Raw genomic sequence first — 23,111 nt, forward strand, 5'->3', positions numbered from 1 at the left:
GGAAAACAAAATCCTATGTTAAAATACAACACTGTTTAAACTATGTTATTCTTCCTCCAATTTGAACAACTTGTTTGAAAAACGAAACTGATATTTGCTTCTATCTTTCCACAGCATTAAGAAACCTTACAAAACATAAAGTGTCTGGTAATTTGTTGCGAAAATGAAGAGCATACAATGGACCCCACTAAACAGCACAGTGTAGTCAAGAGGAAAGACTACCACTTCAGGAGTTAAAAAAGCTCGATCTACCACCTGCAGGGCTTTGGGCAAATTCCTTTTACTCTTGTGCTTAATAATCTGAAAATGTGTTTATTAACACCTTGTTACAAGGTTATTAGAGATGTTACAGATATTGTAAATAAAGCTCTTAGTAAAGTACCTAGCTCTTAGAAGACACTTAATAAAGAGTAGCAGTTAGAATAATGATAATCTGAGAGCTTGCTCTCTCTCTCTCTCTCTCTCTGAAAAACTAACAACTCTAATGTTTTTCACCTTGGTAAACTTTTTGGATGCATAAAACCTAAAATATGGTAATCTTGAACAATATGGAAGAAATAAAAATAAATTCCCAATATATGAGCTACAAAATAGCTCAACATTAATTTCCTCGTTAAAATACAGAAATTGGGTGGAAGCTCCTTGAAGATCTTTTTCAAAAGTTCAAAATCTCACTTCATGGCTTTTTAACAATTACAACAAAATTCTACACTTTTCCTAGGATTTTTATTCCTAGAAGAAAAACAAAATGTTCATCCACCTCCAGAGAAATAAGCATACTGTCTCATCACCATAGCAAAATAATATGTTGACAGTGCCAACCTGGCAATGAAAGATCAGAATAAGCCAGCCTAGATTCACTACTCCATTTAACCGATTTTCTGGATCTCAGGCACTGATTTAAAAGCCTTCTGAAAGCCAAGATAATCCCATTTTCATCATGAATCATAACTTCAAATTATTATTTCAAAAGGTAAATATTTAATTATTTAGGATCTAAAAATCCTGAAGACAGTGGATTCTTTTCAATGATTACTCACAGACAGATAGTCATAGAATTTAAAAAGCATGCCTAACTTTATTACTAGGAATTTCCTTCCAAACAAGCTTATAATAGTTTAGAGATCAAAGTGCTTATTAATAGTCATAATTTTCTTTATATGCTGCCACTTGAAATAATTTTCCAAAGTAGACTATGTGCCTTTATGATGTTCAAAGGTGAAAGGATACTTCTTACATCTACTAAATGTGCTATTCTTTGGTCTCTTTTATTTTTATTTATCAAAGTGTTTCTTAATAGCTTAAAATTGGTTTATTATTGTACTTTACACAATAAAAGGTCCTCTTAAGTACTGCTAAAGATTTAAAATATCAGCTATGTTTTATCTATAACATGATATATAGAGAAGAAATTTTTTCACTACAGTGGTCAACCAAGTAGCTAAATTAAGTATTCAAAAAATATATTCATTTACTATTCAGAAATTGATAGGACTAAGGATAGCATAATTAAAATTGAGTTGTATAGATGTACTGTATTTTTAGGTTCCCTGGTAAAGATTCTTCTTTAGTTACTTCCGTTCCTAGATATGTTCCGGGTTTCCATTTTGTCCCCAAATATTATTTATTTAGCTTTTCTATCTCTATATTCCTTTCTCTAATTCTATCAGTTTCCTCTATGGAGTAAGTATATCTGATGAGTTTAATTTAAATGCATCTTTGCTCATCCCCACTAAATCTAAAGTGTCTGCATTCCTACTCTTTGTAATGTAAACTTGCTAGTGCTCCATTTATCCATTAGCAAAACTAATATGGTAATAGTCAAACAAAATAGACTGATAAAGTGCTCATGTAGGTATACAATACATAAAAGCCTTCATAAAGACATTCAAACCCAGATTTCTCAATTCCCCTGCCTCCACCACTGACTCACTTCAGTTCATCTCTTCTCCTGCCCTATACGACTACTATGCTGAAACTGGAGAGAATTCCGTTCATAATCTGTCACTGAATTTCTCTCTCTAAAATGACATATACACATGCTATCAAGTAATGTATTTGAGAATATCTACATGAAAAATTTCTGGTATTTCCTACTTTGCAGAGTCCTAACAGATACATACCTATGTCATATGCCAGGAAATCGGCAGAAAAACATTTTGCACCGTTACTCAAGGAAGTGTCATTATGGGTATTTCCTCCAAAAATAAGCATAGCTCCATTGATAAGAACAGCTGAATGAAGGTATCTGGCAAACCCACTTTCTTTCAAAATAGTCCTACAGGATAAAATTTAAAAATGTATTACAAAGGATAAAAAGATCTCCCTGATTTTATATATATTACAGAAAGGATCTAATTTGCATATAGATTTTTCCTTGGAATTGTGAAAAAACATGCTTTAGTGTTTTCAACAGCTTATAAATGGCCTCTAAATTTCAATATTTCAAAAAATATTCTGAGATTCATAGTACCTTAAAATGCTTTCAGGAAACACAATATTAAACATAATTGTTAATGATTTTATAATAATATATATTTTGAAATTTTGTTTTCATTTATATAAGTAGGAAACAAGTCTCCTTTAAACTAGAGGACCAAATTATCATCAGTTTTAAATACCAAAGTAAATATAAAGTTAAATATAATAAATTTACTCTGAACAATACTCAGTTAAGACTACATGGCTCATACGGATCGCATAATATGCTTTCTAACTTTTTAAATATAACATACATGAAAGTGCACACATCATAGGTCTAACACTCAATGAATTTTCACAAGATGAACACAACTAAGTAACCAGTACTAAGATCAAAAAATAAAAATTACCACTATTCTGAGTCTAACAGCAAATATTTCTATTGCTGCCTTTGTACTTTACAAAATGGAACCACATAGTTTTTATTAATTTGTATGTATGTCCTGTTGCTTAAGATTATTTTTGAGATATACCCATATTGTGTATAATTGAAAATCACACTGCGTTTTTGAGAAACATTCAAATTAAATTAAATCTTCTTTTAATTAAAGCGTAATTATGAGAGAAATACTATAAATATATGCTCACAATTATATTTTACCTGAATTCACTGATATATATATAATAAAGGTTCATGACAATGTGAATCAATACTTTATAAATACTCTATAAATAAATCCCTGGTACAAAGAATCAACATGTAAACATAGTATGTATAGTATAGTTAGTAAGGTACATACAGTATCTCAAAAGCTATAGATTATAATACCAATTAATGCTTAAAGAATATGGAATTCACTTCCAGAATGTCAATATAAGGAGTTCCATAAACAGTCTCCCCAGGGAAAGAACTATAATTGGTAAAAATTAAAAAAAAAAAAATTTGGATCTCAAAAATGTTGCCAAGAGCAACAACAAATAAAGAAATATTTGCTCAAGAATATATACTAGGGCTTCCCTGGTGTCGCAGTGGTTGAGAGTCCGCCTGCCGATTCAGGAGACACGGGTTCGTGCCCCGGTCCGGGAGGATCCCACATGCCGCAGAGCGGCTGGGCCCGTGAGCCATGGCCGCTGAGCCTGCGCGTCCGGAGCCTGTGCTCCGCAACGGGAGAGGCCACAACAGTGAGAGGCCCGTGTACCGCAAAACAAAACAAAAAAAAGAATATCGACTAAATTCCATTAAGAACAGCAACAGGGCTTCCCTGGTGCCGCAATGGTTGAGAGTCCGCCTGCCGATGCAGGGAACACGGGTTCGTGCCCCGGTCGGGGAAGATCCCACGTGCCGTGGAGCGGCTGGGCCCGTGAGCCATGGCCGCTGAGCCTGCGCATCCGGAGCCTGTGCTCTGCAACGGGAGAGGCCGCAACAGTGAGAGGCCCACATATCGCAAATAAATAAATAAATAAATAAATAACAGCAACAGTCCACGATATTTGACTCATTACCAACTCCCATTCTTCTCATCACCGCCACCTCCCCACACATACACAACCAGTTAGGCAAGGCTGTTCAACCACAGGCTGGTAAAGTCAAGAAGACTATGCTCCTTCATCCCTCAGCTCCTAGTCCAGACCATTAATATACAACCAGGAGCAACAGACTGCCAATATTTCTCAGGCCCCCGAACTCCTAGTGGCAGAAGTTCTATTCAAGGAGAAAGCATGCGAGGTCCGAGTCCTCATTCTCTACCTCGCCACCACCCACAGGGTGAAAGCTATACACCAGGCCTCACAGATTAAGAACAAGAGGGCCAAAAAGTCTTCACTCCTAATTCATAGGGCAGCAGTTCCAAGATAAAAGAGGCAAGCTGAGAAGCGCAAAGGCTACCATACCCATCCAGTTCTCTGCACGTAACACAGTGGTTCAATGAAAGAACAGGCTACAAACCCCACCTATATTTCCAAAGCAGTGGCATAGAGGTTTTCTCCCACAGGGAGAGACAGCCTAAGAAAAGGAGAGGCAGCCTAAGAAAAGGAGAGCCCCAAAGGTCTCAAGGGAACTTGACTTTATGTGGTACAAGGTGGCAAACTTCAAGCCTTAAGGGCACTCAAAAACAATGGAAGTAGTGGTTGTAAGCAATTAAGAGATAGCTACATGAGAACAATAAGCTAAAACATAGACAAGCTAGAAGTTTATCAGAGAGAACCAGGGGAAAAGACAGCTAATAAGAGCCTTACTGGGGTCAGAACCTCAAAGACTGGCCTCAAAGACTACCCCTGAAAAAGGTTTGAAATGGAATTCAGACTGTGGGGCAATTTATGCCCCCAGAGCATTGTTGAAAATAATAGAACTGGGGCTTCCCTGGTGGCGCAGTGGTTGAGAGTCCGCCTGCCGATGCAGGGGACACGGGTTCGTGCCCTGGTCCGGGAAGATCCCACATGCCGCGGAGCGGCTAGGCCCATGAGCCATGGCCACTTAGCCTGCGCGTCCGGAGCCTGTGCTCTGCAACGGGAGAGGTCACAACAGTGAGAGGCCCACGTACCGCAAAAAAAAAAAAGAAAATAATAGAACTATCAGTTGGCAATTAGTGGAGGCTACCAGGTGAGTTTGATACAAACAGAGGCAGAAAGCTTAACAAAGAGCTCAGAGGAAAAAGTCAAAGAGCTCTGCTAAAATTACTATCATCCCAGGGTGACTGTGTACATACCCAGGCTGTACCATCTGAGGAGGAACATCAGAGGACGCATTTGAAAGAAGAAACAGACTTCTCGAAAAGAGTTCAGCCAAGTTACTAAACAAATAAAATTACAACAGCCCCAGAGAGGAAGGAAAAGTCAGGATCCAGAGTTGCTACAATATATTATCTAAAATGTCTGGTTTTCAGGGAAAATTATGGCATGCAATGAAATAGGAAAGTGTGACCCATACACAGGAATAAAAGCAAGCAACAAAACTACCTTTAAGAGAACCCAGATGTCAGATGAAACAAAAAAGACTTTAAAGCAGCTATTATAAATATAGTCAAAGACTTAAAGAATACAATGTTTAAAGAAGTAAAGGAAAATATGACAACACCTTATCAAATATAAAACATTAGCAAAGAGAAATAACAAAAAAGGGAAAATTTGGAGTTGAAAAGTGTAATATTGAAATTTTAAAACTTAGTAGAGAAGCTCAACAGTATATTTCAGCAAGCAGCAAGAAAAGAAATCAGTGAACGAGCAGATAAATCAATAGAGATCCTGCAATTCAGAAAACAGAGAGGAAAATGAACAGAGTCTATGAGAAATGTAGAACACCATTAACAGCAGCAACATACATTTACTGGGAATACTAGGGCAGAGGAGGAAGAGGTAGAAGACTTTTCAAGAAATAATGGCTGACAACTTCCTAAATTTGATGAAAAACCTTAGCATACACATCCAAGAAGATCAACAAACTTCAAGTAGGAAAAAATACAGAAAGACCCACACTCAGAAATAAAATAGTAAAAATACTGAAGGCCAAGGGTAAAATCTTTAAAGCAGCAGGAGAAAGAAGGTTCTTCCCACACAAGAGAACCCCAATAAGATAAATCGCTGACTTCTCATTAGAAACAATAAAGGCCAGAAGGCAACGGGATGGCATAAGAAAAGTGTTAAATTTTTTAATGTCAGAATACGAGGATACAGGGAGAGACAACAGCAAGACGTAGGAATAAGTTTCCTACTATGAATAAAAAATATTGCCTGCCATATGGTAAACAAATGAAGTTGCAGCCATTGAGCCATCACACTGCAACCATGACGGTGAGCCCTGAGAGAACTCAGAATGGAAACAGAATGCGCTCCACTGCAGCCACCCAGGACAGTGCACCCTGAGGAGACTCAGGATGAGAAGCACAGGATACTGGCCCCAGATAGCTGAGGTGCATATCAAAGGAATGATCTCAATGAGCCTAGACTTTGCATCTTTCCATACACAGAAAAGCACTAAATTCCTTAACTTGAGATATCTGGTTTTCTTTTTTTGCAGTATGTGGGCCTCTCCCGTTGCGGAGGCTCCGGACGTGCAGGCTCAACAGCCATGGCTCACGGGCCCAGCCGCTCTGTGACATGTGGGATCTTCCCGGACCGGGGCACGAACCCATGTCCCCTGCATCGGCAGGCGGACTCTCAACCACTGCGCCACCAGGGAAGCCCTGGTTTTCTTTAATTAACAGCAATCTTTTGATGTTCTGACTACCTGGTCTTTGTTGCAAAAACTGCTATATACCTGGCTCCTGCTTGCCTCTTTGGAGCAGTCTCTCAGAGTTATCCGAGATGCTATGTCACAGGCTTAAGTCCTCAGATTTGTCCACCAAATAAAACATAACTCTCAACTTTTAGGTTGTGCATTTTTTTTTCAGTCGACACTGCCTTCATCCTCCCACAGAAGCACTGATTTTGTCAACTACTCAGAGACAGGAGTACCTTTGTAGGTGCCCAGCAGAGAAGTCCTAGCACCACTTGGAGCAAAAATTCCAAGAACAGGACTGAAGAGGGTAAGAAGAACAGTTTCACTTTACCACATCACCCCCACCCCCAAAGCAACAGCTCACTGCCAAGAGAAACTCATTCAACCTGCTTTTTCTCCCAGGGGGGAAAGTGAGAACCTAGTAAGTGCCTAGCTTCCATGGCCAAGCAGGATAATGCCCAAGAAGCCCACTTCTTTCTCACCCATTCCAAAACAATGACAGGATAGGCAGGGGAGGGAAAAGGGGGCTCACGGCAACCAGGGTAAAAAACCCAACAGGGCTAATGTTTCTACTAACTACCTCATGAACTCTACCGAGATGCCCACCCATAAACTTCATAGAGTGTATTACCTGCAGATTCACCTCAACTAGCACACCCAAGCTCTCAACAATCCATAAATCCCTCCCCCACGTAGCCCGCACCCCATACACACCCCTGCAGACAGCACACTTTAGCTTCTGCAGGTCATGAATGAGCACACACATATAACCGGCTCAACTCTGTTGCCATGGAAGAGTGTGCATAACCTTGAACACTTCAGGCACTGCCCTGCGGAAAATAAATAAGATGCTCTCAGTATCAGGCCTGGCTTTGTGTGATGGAGAAAATTCCATCTCCAAAATATATTAAAAACTCATATAACTCAACAGAAAAAAAGAACAATTGAATTTTAAAATGGGCAGAGGATCTGAACAGACATTTTTCCAAAGAAGACAAACAGAGGGCTAACAGGTACATGAAAAAGTGCTCAACATCACTCAACAAGGAAATGCAAATCAAAACCACAATGAGGTATCACCTCACATGCATACACACAGCTGTTGGAATGGCTATTATCAAAAACACAGGAAATAAGTATTGGTGAGGATGTGGAGAAAAGGGAACCCTTGTGCACTGTTGATGGGAATATAAATTGGTACAACCACTGTGGAAAACAGTACGAAGGTTCCTCAAAACCCAATTTAGAATTACAAATTACAAATCTAATTACAAATTTAGAACTACCAAATTATCCAGCAATTCCACTTCTGAGTATTTATCCAAAGAAAACAAAATAGCTATCTCAAAAAGATATCTGCACCCCCATCTGCATTGCAGCATTATTTATAATAACTAAGACATGGATACAACCTGAGTGTCCATCAATGGATGAATGGATAAAGATATATATACAAAGGGGAATATTATTCAGCCATTTAAAAAAAAAAGGAAATCCTGCCATTTGCAACAACACAGATGGACCTTGAGGGCATTACACTAAGTGAAATAAGTCAGACAGAGAAAGGCAAATACTGTATGACCTCACAAATATGCAATATCTAAAAATGTTTTTAAATGAACTTATAGATACAGAGAATAGATTGGTGGCCACCAAAGTCAGGTGGTAGAAGGTGGGTGAAATGAGTAAATGTGGTCAAAAGGCACAAACTTCCAGTTTTAAGACAAATAAGTCCTGGGAATGTAATATACAGCACAGTTATTATAGTTAACAATATTGTATTATGTTTGAAAGTTGTTAAGTACTTAAAAGTTCTCATTACAAGAAAGAAATAATTCATAACTATGTATGTGATGGGTGGTAACTAAACTGTTGTAATCATTTTACAATATATACATAACAATTCATTATGTTGTACATTTCAATTTAAAATAATTAAGTAATTTAATTTTAAAAAGACAAGTGTTTGCAAGAATGTGAAGAAAAGGGAACCCTTCTATACTACTGGTGGGAATGGAAATTGGTATGGTCAACTTGGAAAACAGTATGAACATTCCAGAAAAAATTAAAAATTGAACTACCAAGAACTATAATATGATCCAGCAATCCCACTTCTGCATATATACCCAATAGATGCAGCTAGAGCCTAGAAAAAATCCAACACCCTTTCATGATAAAAAGCACCCAACAAAATAGAGATAGAAGGTAACTTCCTCAATCTGGTATGGCTGAATGGTGCACCACCACAAAAGATGGATCCATGTCCTAATCTCCAGAACCTGTGAATGTTACCTTATTTGGAAAAAGAGTCTTTTCAGATGTAATTAAATTAAGGATCTTGAGATAAGGAACTCATCTTGGATTATCCAGTGGACCTAATCCAATGACAAGTGTCCTTATAAGAGACACACAGAAAAGAGGAGAAGGTAATGTAACTGTGGAGGCAACTGGAATGATTCAGCCACAACTCCAGGAATACTGACAGCCAAAGCTGGAAGAGGCAAGGAAAGGAATTTCCCCTTGCGTTTCTGGAGGGGGCATGGCCGTGGTCACACGTTAATTTTGGATTTCTGGCCTCCAGACCTGTGAGAGAATATCTTTCCATTGTTTTAAGCTACACAGTTTGTGGTAATTTGTTACAGCAGCCATAGAAACCTAATACAAAGGATATATACAAAAAAGAAAAAAAAAAAAAACCCAGAGCTAACATCATACTTAATGGTAAAAGATTAAATGTTCCCTAAGATCAGGAATAAGACAAGGATTTTTGCTCTTGTCACTTTTATTCAACTTTGTATTAAAGATTATAAGAAGGGAAATGGGCAAGACCATAAAATTAAATGCATCTAAATTGGAAAGGAAGAAGTAAAAGTCTCATTATTTGCAGATGACATGATCTTATACATAGAAATTCAAAGAAATCCACAAAAAACTGCTAGAACTAATAAGTGAGTTTAGCAAGTTTGGAGGTTAAAATAAAATAAAAATAAATTGTATATCTAAAACCAGAAGTGAAAAATCCCAAGATAAAAATAATAAAACAATTCAATTTACATTAGTATCAAAAAGAAAAAGTATTTAAAAATAAATTTAATGAAACAAGTATTAAATTTAAACCATGAAAATTAGAAAACATTGAAGAGAGAAATTAAAGATAGCCTAAAAAATGAAAGATATCCCATTTACATGGATTGGAAAACAAAATATTGTTAAGATGACCATACTCTCCAAACTGATCTACAGATTCAACTCACTCTCTATAAAATCCCAGCTGGATATTTCTCTCATTGACAAACTAATCCTGTGATTCATGTGGAAATTCAAGGGCCCAGGATAGCCAACTCAAAGAAAGGAAAGAATACTCTTTTCAACAAATGGTGCTAAGGCAACTGGATATCTAGGTACAAAAGAGAGAAACTGAACCCTTCCCTTACAATATATGCAAAAATTAACTAAAAATTGATAAAAGGCCTAAATTTAAGAGCTACAAGTGATAAAACTCTTAGAAGAAACGACAGAAGTAAATATTCCTTGCCTTGGTTAGGCAATGGATGCTTAGATATGACACCAAAAGCATAAGTGACAAAATATATAACAGATAAAATGGTCTTAAAAATTAAAATTTCTGAGCTTCAAAGGACACTAAAAATAAAGTGAAAAACAACGTACAGAATGGGAGAAAATATTTGCAAATCACATATCTGATAAAGGATTTATATCTAGAATATATAAAGTACTTTCTCAACTCTAGAAATAATAACTCTAGAAATAGAAGGGCATTTCCTTACCTTGATAAAAAAAATTTATCAAAAAAACTAGAGGCTGAGTCAAGATGGCAGTGCGGGAAGACATGGAATTAGCATCTCCCCACAACTAGGGCACCTGCTGGCTGCTAATGGGGGACTCTGACACCCAAGGATAAGGGAAGAACCCCAAAGTGAACCAGTAGGACGTAGGGGGACTGAGGAGGGAGAAGTGGAGGCCACACAGGATCAGTGCCCCTGAGGCTGGGGAGATCAGGAGAGGCAGGTGGGAGGGGCTCTCCGGGAAGAGCAGGAGAGGAACAGAGGGCGACTGCCCCACCCACTCAGGGCCAGGGAGCCTGCTGAGCTCCCAGGCTGATCCCCTGCCCTCCAAACTCCCCTCCAGGCTGCATGGGTCCTTGGGGGCATAGGAGGGAGGCCAGGGAGATCAGAAGAGGTAGGCGGGAGGGGCCCTCCCAGACTGGAGGAGCAGGAGAGGAGAGGAGGGTGTTTGCCATGCCCACTCAAGCCCAGGAAGAATGCTGGGCTCCCAGGTAAGGTTCCTGCCCTCTGAGACCAGAGGTGGGGGCACGCCTCAGCCCCTTCTGTTCCTTGAGCCTAAGTCCCATGCTCCACAGCCCCTAGGGCCTTTTGCAGCCCTGTGGGCCCTGAGCATTGGCCCCGCCCACCACCCAAACCTGGTCCTTGCTTAGGCTCCACCCTCCACAGCCAAGGCCTTCCCCCACACCCTTTTATTTCCGCCCCCCCTTGTCTTTTGTACTATTATGGTACTGTTGTACCTCCCAGTTGTTGATTCATCTATATTTTTATTTTTGTATTCTTCCTAACATATCTCTTAGTTTCCTAGTCTAATTTTATTTTTTACTTTGTTACTGTTCTTGGCTTTTTGGGGTTTGTTTTTTTTTTTGCCGCCACAGGCAGCTTGCAGGATCTTGGTTCACGAGCCCAGGGTCGGGTGAAAGTTCCTGCAGTGGGAGTTCCAAGTCCGAACCACTGGACTAACAGAGAACCTCAGACCCAAGGGAATATTCATCTGAGTGAGGTCACGGAGTTCCTCATCTCAGCACCAAGACCCAGCTCTACCCAATAGCCGACCAGAGCCGGAAAGCTCAGGCCAAACAACCAGTAAGACAGGAACACAATCCCACTCATAAAAAAAGAAAGAGATGGCAAAAAAATATGTCACAAATGAAAGAGCAAGGTAAAAACCTACAAGATTAAATGAAGAGGAAATAGGCAATCTACCTGAAAAAGAATTCAGAGTAATGATAGTAAAGAGAATCCAGAATCTCAAAAACAGAATGGAGGCACAGATTGAGAAAATACAAGAAATGTTTAACAAAGATCTAGAAGAACTAAAGAACAAACAAACAGAGATGAACAACGTAACAACTGAAATGAAAAATACACTAGAAGGAATCAATAACAGAATAACTGAGTCAGAAGAATGAATAAGTGAGCTGGAAGACAAAATGGTGGAAATAACTGCCGAGGAGCAGAATAAAGAAAAAAGATTTCATTACTATCACAAGTAATGAAATTGAAACCATAATTAAAAATCTTCCAACAAACAAAAGTCCAGGACCAGATGGTTTCACAGGCAAATTCTATCAAAGACTTAGAGAAGAGCTAACACCGATCCTTCTCAAACTCTTCCAAAAAATTGCAGAGGGAGAAACATTCCCATATTAATTCTACGAAGCCACCATCACCAGATACCAAAACCAGAAAAAGATATCATAAAAAAAAGAAAATTATAGACCAATATCACTGATGAACACAGATGCAAAAATCCTGAACAAAATACTAAAAAACAGAATCCAACAGCACATTAAAAGGCTCAAGTGGGATTTACCCCAGGGATGCAAGGTTTCTTCAATGTATGCAAATCAATCAATGTAATACACCACATTAATAAATTAAGGAATAAAAACCATATAATCATCTCAATAGATGCAGAAAAAGCTTTTGACAAAATTCAACACCGATTTATGATAAAAACTCTCCAGAAAATGGGCACAGAGGGAACCTACCTCAACAAAATAAAGGCCATATATGACAAACCCACAGCAAGCATCATACTCAATGGTGAAAAACTGAAAGCATTTCCACTAAGATCAGGAACAAGGCAAGGATGTCCACTCTCACCACTCTTATTCAACAGTTTTGGAAGTCCTAGCCACAGCAATCAGAGAAGAAAAAGAAATAAAAGGAATACAAACTGAAGAAGAAGAAGTAAAACTGTCACTGTTTGCCGATGACAAGATACTATACATAGAAAATCTAGAAAACTACTAGAACTAATCAATGAATTTGGTAAGTTGCAGGATACAAAATTAATGCACATAAATCTCTGGCATTCCTATACACCAACAACAAAAAGTCAGAAAGAGAAACTAAGGAAACACTCCCATTTACCATTGCAAGAAAAAGAATGTAATACCTAGGAATAAACCTGCCTAAGGAGGTGAAAGACTTGTACTCAGAAGACTATAAAACAGTGATGAAAGAAATCAAAGATGACAAAAACAGAGAGACAAATATACCATGTTCTTGGATTGGAAGAATCAATATTGTGAAAATGACTATACTACCCAAAGCAATCTACAGATTCAATGCAATCCCTATCAAACTACCAATGACATTCTTCACAGAATTAGAACAAAAAATTTTACAATTCGTATGGAAACACAAAAGACCCCGAATAGCCAAAGCAATCTTGAGAAAGAAAAACGGACTTGGAGGAATCAGTCTCCCTGACTTCAAATTATACCACAAAGCTACAATAATCAAGACAGTATGGTACTGGCACACAAACAGAAATATAGATCAATGGTACAAGACAGAATGCCCAGAGATAAACCCACACACATATGGGCACCTAATTTACAACAAAGGAGGCAAGAACATACAATGGAGAAAAGACAGCCTCTTTCCCAGTGGTGCTGGGAAAACTGGACAGCTATATGTGAAAGAATGAAACTAGAACACTACCTAACACCATACACAAAAATAAACTCAAAATGGATTAAAGACTTAAATGTAAGACCAGACACTATAAAACTCTTAGAGGAAAACATAGGAAAAACACGCTTTGACATAAACCTCAGCAAGATCTTTTTTGATCCACCTCCTAGAGTAATGGAAATAAAAACAAAAATAAACAAATAGGACTTAACTAATCTTAAAAGCCTTTGCACAGGAAAGGAAGCAATAAAGAAGACAAAAAGATAACCCTCAGAATGGGAGAAAATATTTGCAAATGAAACAACAGACAAAGGATTGATCTCCAAAATATACAAACAGCTCATGAAGCTCAATATCAAAAAAACAAACAATCCAGTTAAAAAATGGGCAGAATACCTAGACATTTCACCAAGGAAGACATACAGATGGCCAAGAGGCAAATGAAAAGATGCTCAACAACACTAATTATTAAAGAAATGCAAATCAAAACTAGAACGAGGCATCACTTCACACCAGTCAGAATGGCCATCATGAAAAAAATCTACAAACAACAAATGCTGGAGAGGGTGTGGAGAAAAGGGAACCCTCTTGCACTGTTGGTGGGAATGTAAATTGATACAGCGACTATGGAGAACAGTATGGAGGTTCCTTAAAAAACTAAAAATAGAACTACCATATGTCCCAGCAATCCCACTAGTGGGCATATATCCTGAGAAAACCATAATTCAAAAAGAGACATGTACCACAATGTTCATTGCAGCACTATTTACAATAGCCAGGACATGGAAGCAACCTAAATGTCCATTGACAGATGAATGGATAAAGAAGATGTAGCACATATATACACTGGAATATTACTCAGGCATACAAAGAAATGAAATTGAGTTATTTGTAGTGAGGTGGATGGACCTAGAGTCTGTCATACAGAGTGAAGTAAGTCAGAAAGAGAAAAACAAATACCATACGCTAACACATATATATGGAATGTAAAAAAAAAAAAATGGTACTGCTGAACCTAGTTTCAGGGCAGAAAAAGTGATAGACATAGAAAATGGACTTGAGGACATGGGGTGGGAGGGCAAAGCTGAGGAGAAGGAAGAGTAGCATCGACATACATACACTACCAAATGTAAAATGGTTGGTGGAAGCAGCAGCATACCACAGGGAGATCAGCTCAGTGCTTTGTGATGACCTAGAAGGGTGGGATAGGGTGGATGGGAGGGAGGCTCAAGAGTGGGACATGTGTATGCATATGGCTGATTCGTTTTGTTGTGCAACAGAAACTAACACAGTATTGTGAAGCAATTATACTCCAATAAAGATCTATTAAAAAAAAACAATTATTACTAATGGCAAGAAAATGGAAAGATGTTTTCATTCTAAGAAAGAGCAAGGCAAGATATACTCTCTCACCACTCCTATTCAACATTTTACTGGAAGTCCTAGTTAGTGCAATAAGACAAGAAAAGGGAATAAAAGATATACAAAATGGTAAGGAATAAATAAAACTGTCTTTTTTCACACATGACATGATTGCCTATGTAAGAAATCCCAAACAATCAACAACAACAAAAAAAACAAAACACTCCTGGAACTAATAAGTAATTATGGCAAGGTTGTAGGATATGAGGTTAATATGTGAAAGTCAATCGCTTTCTTACATATTAACAATGAACAACGGATACTTGAAATAAAGACACAACACTTATATAGCACCCCCACAAAACTGAAATAGGTATAAATCTAACAAAATATGTCTAAGATCTATATTGGGAAAATTACAAAACTTTGATGAAAGAAATCAAAGAGGTAAATAAAGGGGTAGGCCATATATAATACATGGATAGGACGATTCACTACTGTCAAGATGTCAGTTCTTCCCAGCTTAGTCTATATATTCAATGCAATCCCATCAAAATTCTCACAAGAATAGCCAACACAATACTGAGAGAGAGGAATAAATTCAGAGAACTAACACTACTTGACTTCAAGACTTACTATAAAGCTACAATAATAAAAACAGTGTGGTACTGGGGAGAGAACAGACACATAGATCAATGGAACAGAAAAATAAGCCCAGAAATAGACTCACAAATAGTCAACTAACTTCTGACAAAAGAACAAAAACAACTCAAGAGAGAGAGGACAGTCATTTCAATAAATGGTGCTGAAACAACTGGACATCCACATGCAAAAAAAAAGGAGTTTGACAGATCTTACACCTTCTACAAAAATTAACACAAAATGAATCATAGGCCTAACTGTAAAATGAAAACTATAAAACTCCTAGAAGATAATATAGAAGAAAATCTGGGTGACCGTGAGTTTACTGATGACTTTTTAGATACAGCACCAAAAGCACAAATCATGAAAGAAAAAAATGATAAGTTGGGTTTCATTAAAATTAAAAACCTTGACTCTGTGAAAGACACCATTCGGAGAATGAAACAGTAAGCCACAGACTCGGAGAAAATATTTGTAGCAAATACCTGATAAAGGACCTGAATCCAAAATATAAAAAGAACTCTTAAAACTCAACGATTAGAAAACAAACAACTCAATTAAAGTTGGCAAAAGGTCTGAACAGATACCAAAGAAGACACACAGATGGCAAAATAAGCATATGGAAAAATGCTCATTATAGGTCATTAGGGAATTACAACTTAAAACAATGAAATACCACTACCTATTAGAATGGATAAAATTCAAAACACTGACACCAAATGCTAGCAAGGATGCAGAGCAACATTCATTGCTGGTGGGAATGAAAAATAGTACAACCACTCTTACAGAACTAAACATACTCATAAAAATAAACACTCTTACCACACAATCCAACAATTGCACTCATTGGTTGAAATTTTATGTCCACACAAAAAACTGCAAGTGGACGTTTATAGCAACTTTATTCATAACTGTCAAAACTTGGAAACAACCAAGATGTTCTTCAACAGGTGAATGGATAAACAACTGTACCACATCCATACAATAGAATATTATTCAGTGATAAAAGAAATGGGCTATTAAGCCATGAAAAGATTTGGAGGAACCTTAAATGCAATCTAAATGCACTTAGCAATCTAAGTGAAAGAAGCCAATCTAAAAAAGGATTTATACTGTATGATTCCAACTATATAACATTCTGGTAAAGGCAAAAACAATGAAGACAGTAAAAATATCAGTGGTTGCCAGAGGTTGGGCAGGGAGAGAGGGAGATGAGCACACATGATTTCTAGAGCAATTGAAACTATTCTATATGATACAGTAGCAGTGGAATACATCATTATACATGGTGTAAACCCACTGGACCAACAACACAAAAGTAAATCCTAATGTAATCTATGGACTTTAGTTAATAATAATGTATCAATATTGACTCATCAATTGTAACAAACGTACCACACTAATGCAAGATGTTAATAATAGAGGGACTTGGGGGTGGGGAAGATGTGGGAGTATTGGGGAAATCTCCATACCTTTTGCTCACTTTTCTTTAAACCTAAAACTGTTCTAAAAACTAAAGTCTATTAATTAAAGGACAACAAAATAAAATGGTGGTGATAAAATCTGCAGTTGCTTTTCCAGACATGATATCTTTACTGCAATAAATAAACCCTACCCTTAGTACCTGGTAAGCAGATAATTTTTTAAAATATATGAATTGGAAAGTGGGATCCAGGTTTCTCACTTTCTAAAGGAATTTACAAATATGGAAGACAGGTCTAAAATAAATCCTGTCATGTTGTATTACATCATTATGCAGTTTAGACAGACAGACATATATACAGAGACAGAGCAATATACCCACTTCTATAAATAAGTATAAACATGTGTGTCTTTGTAAATTTTCTGGCTCCATCTTCTGATAGGGTCTAGAAACACATCAAAAAGTAATAAACATACCTAGTCCCCTAATCTTGGTTTTTAAATACCATTCTCTACTAAAAGTAATCTAGGTTCCTTGGGGGAAATGACTTACTCCAGCAGGGAAATTACAAGATGTAAACAGAATTTTTTTTTTTTTTTTTTTTTGCATCTGTGCCAGAAAGTGTAGAAATGCACTAGAGTGACTGGGGACATGTCTAAAGAATAGAGGAGCCTTACTGAAAGAAGCTCACAATGGCCAAATCTGGGACACTTTGAACACCAAAATAAAGAATAGTAATTGATAATAGAACATTGATTAAAATAAAAATCCATCAATTAATACTGATATAAGTGAACACACAACCTGGGATATTTACAAGGAATAATATTACAATATCATCATTTGGTAATCATCACAGTGATAACAAGAATGATCAACAGATGCTAAAACTAGTGTGTAAAAGTTTAATGAGAAACAAAATATTTACATAGTCTCAAAGTATCTCCACACGGTGTTTATTAATTTAAAAAGGAAAAATTGTATCTTTACAGTGGAGAAACCTGGAAACACTTTAACCATTACTTTAACCAAGATATGAAAGTTAACCTCTGCATGAAAGTCCATAGCAGCCTCATTCAAAATAGTCCAAAGTGAAAACAACCCAAATGTCCATCAACTGATGAGTGGATTAACAATATGAGGTATATTCATACAATGGAATATTATTCAGCCATAAAAAAGAATTAAGTACAGAAATATACTACAGCATGGATGAACCCTGAAAAATTATGCTAAGTGAAAGAAGCCAGATGCAAAATGTCACATACTGTACATTCCATTTATATGAAATATTGAGAATAGGCAAATCTATAGAAACAGAAAGTAGGTTACCGGTTTCCAGGAAATGGAGGGAAAGGGTATAGAAAAGTATAGGATTTCTTTTTGCGGTGATGGAAATATTCTGGAATTATTGATGGTTGCATAACACTATGGATATACTAAAAACCACTGAATTGTACACTTGAAATGGTTACAATGGAGAATTTTATGTTATATGAATTTTATTTCAGTAAAAGTTTCCCCCCCCCAAAAAAAATTCATAGAACACATTTTAGTGATCTAAAATGCAAACTTTAGTGATCAAAATGCAAACCCTGAATCTAATCATGAGGAAACATTAGACTCACCACTTTTCTTTTTTAGTATTTCTAGAAGTATAGTTGAAATCTTTTTTTTAACTTGAAAAAACTGGAAAAAATACCAAATTTATAATTACAGTTGCAAGTTGTAAATGATAATGTTTAATATGTTCCTTATGTGTTAAAACATATTGTGCTCTTATTATTGTGTTTTAAAGAAACACAATAATAGAGAAAACGACTTCAACAATAGGACAAGAAAATTTGAGGTCTCTACTATCACAGAAAACTCTTGACAGAGAAGAAAAAAATGAAGATGTGGGCTCCTACTACAAGCTCTACAAACATATACGTGCAAAAAACGTTATGAGACACCTCATCTAACAAGACTAACAAATCAAGACCATAATGGCCCTGGTACTCAAAATCATTACAGCAAATTAAAAGTCTCTTAGCAAAGGATAATACAGTACTAATTAATAAAACATCCTAACAATACAAAAGGAATCATTTTTGAGAAATGGTAATTCCTATAAATACAGGATGTTTTAGATAGTGCTTCGGTGGTACTATATTAATTCTGTACTTTAAAAAATCTTTGCAATCACATATACTTGAAATATGTTTTCATATTAATGCTAATCTGGTTACATGAAATGATTTCTTCTAGCTTCTTAAATTTGGTATAATGAGAATTATTTTTACATTAAAGTATTCAAAGCTAGTTTATTAAACTATCAAGTTTTTGTGATTTCCTAAAAATGTAGCTGTCAGAGGTTTTGGAAAATGATATAAGACAATTTTATAAATATGTTATTAGTTACTTATATTCTACTAAATACTGATGAACACGCTATTCATGATGTTTATCCTTGACAATTTCTCTGCATAATGAGTGTCTGAAATATAGTATATATGTATACTATATTTGTACTGCATACATATATGCATTTGTTGAATATATAACTAAAATAACTATTTCATAGGATATATACATTACATATGGGTGTGTGAATGTATTCAAATTTAGGAGAAACTGTCAAAAGGTTTTTCAAATGCTTCTACTGGTTTATACACACTTGGATTATCAATATTGTAAATTTTAACCATTTAAGTGGATGTGTAGTGGTACCTGAATTTAAATTACCCTGTGGCTAATAAGGTTGAGCAACTTTTAAAATGCGTTTTGGTCATTTGGATATCCTTTTGTTCAAGTCGCTTGCCCATTTTCTCTTGAGTCATCTGACATTTTCTTGTTGATCTGTAGTACTTCTCTACATATTCGGGAATAGAGACCTTTGTTGACTTTATGTGTTGCAAATATCTCCTACACTGCAGCTTGCCTTTTCACCTTCTTAGTGATATTTTTTAGACATACATAGTTCAGTCTATCATTTTTCCTTTATTAAGAGTATTATTTAAATACTATTTTTAAAGTCTTTCTTTGCCAATAAAAGCAAAGATGTTTACCCGTTATCTTCTACAATATTTATTATTTTACATTCCATACTTAGATTTACAATTGATCTGAAACTAATTTGTGTATGATTTGAAGCAGGGCCCCAAATTCATTTCTTTCAATTGTATACCAATTGGCCCAGAATAATTTATTGAAAAACGACTCTGTAGTGCCAACTTTGTTACACTAAGTGCCAATAAATGTGTAGGTCTGTCTGGGGAACTTCTATTTGCTACAATGGTCTATGTCGCTATCTTTGCAGCAACACTTAATTACTGTAGCTTCGAATTCATGAAATCTAGTAGAGAAGTCTTCCAGCTTTGTTCTTCTAAAAGTTTTGGTTTAGCTATGATTGGTCTTTCGCATTTTCATATAAATTTTTAAATAAGCATGTCAATTTCTATAAGAAAAATACTTTCTGCAATTTTGTTTTGGGATTACGTTAAATCTAAACATCAATTTGGGCAGAATAGGTATCTCTACAATATTGTTTCAATTAATTATCATTATGTATCTTCCATTTATTTAGGTCTTCAATTTCTCACATGGTTTTTGAGTCTTCTATGGAAAGATCCTGTGTATATGTCATTAAATTTACATCTCAGGTTGTTGATGTTCTGATGATAAACTGTACTGCTTTTATGGTATTGCTTTTAAATTGTATTTAAAATTGTATTGCTTTTAAATCATTTTCTAATTGTTCCTGGTATACAGAATTATATTGGATTGGTTTTCTTTATATTGACCTTATATCAAGCAACCTATTACCCATACATCTTTTATACTTTGTTATTCCCTTTAACTTTAATTGTATTATTGCACTGGCTGGAAATGCCAATACAATGTTGAATAGAAACACTGATAGTAGCCACTCTTATTCATTCCTAAACTTAAAGGAAAATTTTTCAACATTACACTATAATGTTTGCAATAAAGTTTTTCTATTGGTTTGTACGTTTTACCACACAAATAGTTTGCTTCTATTCCTATTGTATTTGAGTTTTCATCATGAATACTTGTTAAATTTTATCTAAATTTTCCTTTGCAACATTTGAGAAGATTATATGCCTTCACTTCTTTATTCTTTTAATGTGTTAATTACTCTGATTTTATGAATTTTTAATTTACCTTATATTCTTAGAGTGAACCCAAATGATGTATAAATACTTTTATACTTTTTGTATATTTTCTAAGCAGCATAGGGCTAGGTTTTATTTTTATACCCAGTCCAAACATCTTTAGCTTTTGACTGGAATATTTGTCTCCTACATTCAGTGTAACTGGAATATTTACTTCCTCACATTTAGCATAATTATGACATATTTGGAGTTAAATATACCATCTTCCTTTATATTTCTCCCAACTTTACTTTGTTCCCTTTCTATTCCTTTCTTGTTTTCTTCCAAATGCATTAAGTACTATTCTCATTTTTCCCTTTACTCACCTGTTGGATATACAGTGTTTTACTTTTATTTTTTGTTGTTACCTAATGATTACAATATAAATCCTTAACTATTAATGTCTACTATAAATTAGTTTTTTATCAATTCCCATATGATACAAGGAAATTAGTAATGTTGAACACCATTTACCCTTCTTCCTGATTTATGTGCTGCTATTATCATCCATTTAAATTTTGTATATATTTAAGCCTCTATTACTATTATAGTATTATATAATAAATAATCACTTAGATATACCCTTTCCATTTCTCTCTTCCTTCTAGTAACTAGGATCATTTTTCTTCGACTTCAATATTTTGAAGATCTATTTAGCATTTTCTTTATTTATTTAGTGTTTGCTGTATTTCAGGTCTGCTGCTGTCAAATTCATCTTGTTTTTCTGAAAAGTCCATGTTTTCCTTCCATTTTTTAAGGGTTTTTCACTGGGTGAAGAACTTTGGACTGATATTTTCCTTCAGCCATTTGAAGACACCATGTCTTCTAGATTCCGGTTTTTCAGTTAAAAAACCAGGTGTCAGTCTTAGTGTTGCTTCTTTAAAGAGAATATGCGTTTTTCCCCTCTGGCTGCTTTTCTAATTCTATTTGGGTTTTCATCAGTTTTACAGCAATATTTCTAGGTGTAAGTTTCTTTGTGCTCACCCCCTTGGTACTCAAGGAATTTCTTCAATTTGTAGCTAGCTATCCTTTGTCACTTTTGAAAATTCTCAGTCATTTAAGACTTCAAACAGTGCTCCACATTATCTTCTCAATCCTCTTCTTCTGGACCTCAATTACATGCGTGTTAGAACATTTCCACAAGTCCCTTATATTTCTTTTCCTGTTTTATTTTTCATTCTTTGTCTTTCTTTATTTCAACATGGGTATTTCCTTCTGATCCATCTTCCATTTCATTAATCCCCCCTCAGCTGTGTCTAACCTGCTATAAACATATCCAAAGAATTCTTAATTCATTTAATCTACTTTCCATTTCTATAATTTCCATTTCATTCTTTAGTAAAAGTTTCCAGTTGTCTGTTAATATTTTCCTACCTTATATTTTAATTCCTTCATCATAAAATCGTAATTATTTTAAAATTTCTGTCTGAAAATGCCATTATCCTATAGGTATATTTCAAATGGCTGGGTTTTTTTCATGGCTTTTCTTTTCCTAAACCTTATTATTTTTTGTTTTGTAACAAATATTGTATATGAAATAATTTGAGGCTCTGTATGATATTGTCTTCCTCAAGAGAGGATTTACTTTTGCTCTGCCACGAGTTAGACTATGGGCAGAGCACCAAAACCAATGAAAGACCATGATGATTCAAAGATAAGTTTATACTCACTCATAGGTTTAGAACTTCAGGAACCAGACTACATTGTGAAGGGTGTAACAAGACCCCTATTCCTTGGCACACCTAGAAATCCACTTTGGTCCTCCATATTGATTGACAAAAGCTCTGCTCAGTTTCTCAGGCAGTTTTCAGGATTTATAATTGTCTCAAGGACAAAAGTTGTGCAAAATGCCAATCATATCTCCCTTTTCATTCTATCTCTCCTTAATCTTGACCAACAAATAGGACTGTCTTAATAGTCCTATGATGCCTTAAAAAGATGTAACTCCTAATTTTTCTCAGTGGAAATAGTAGTCCAGAATAATCCATTTCCCCATTGAAAAAGAATTTCTTTTTCATTTACTAATAGCTCAGCAACGTAGCCTATCTACTAAAATATAATATTGCATTTTATTAAACTAAAAAAATGAAAATTAGGAAAATTACCCAAAGGAAAAGTCTTCATTTTTTTAATTTCATTTTCCTTTTTTTAAATAAAGTGTA

The 23,111-nt window shown here is 35.8% G+C and overlaps 1 protein-coding gene across 3 annotated transcripts in view; it reads right to left on the bottom strand.

The window, feature by feature from the left end:
- The window catches only part of ATRNL1 (attractin like 1), a 742,727-nt gene that overhangs the window by 627,082 nt on the left and 92,534 nt on the right, over positions 1-23,111 (bottom strand). For all 3 annotated transcript variants that reach the window (XM_033841823.2, XM_073793921.1, XM_073793922.1), the window contains exon 10: positions 2,124-2,278. In XM_033841823.2, the coding sequence (XP_033697714.1) occupies positions 2,124-2,278 (155 nt within the window). The remainder of the gene's footprint in view (positions 1-2,123; positions 2,279-23,111) is intronic.

Source organism: Tursiops truncatus, chromosome 16 (assembly GCF_011762595.2).
Source record: "Tursiops truncatus isolate mTurTru1 chromosome 16, mTurTru1.mat.Y, whole genome shotgun sequence".
Lineage (NCBI taxonomy): Eukaryota > Metazoa > Chordata > Mammalia > Artiodactyla > Delphinidae > Tursiops > Tursiops truncatus.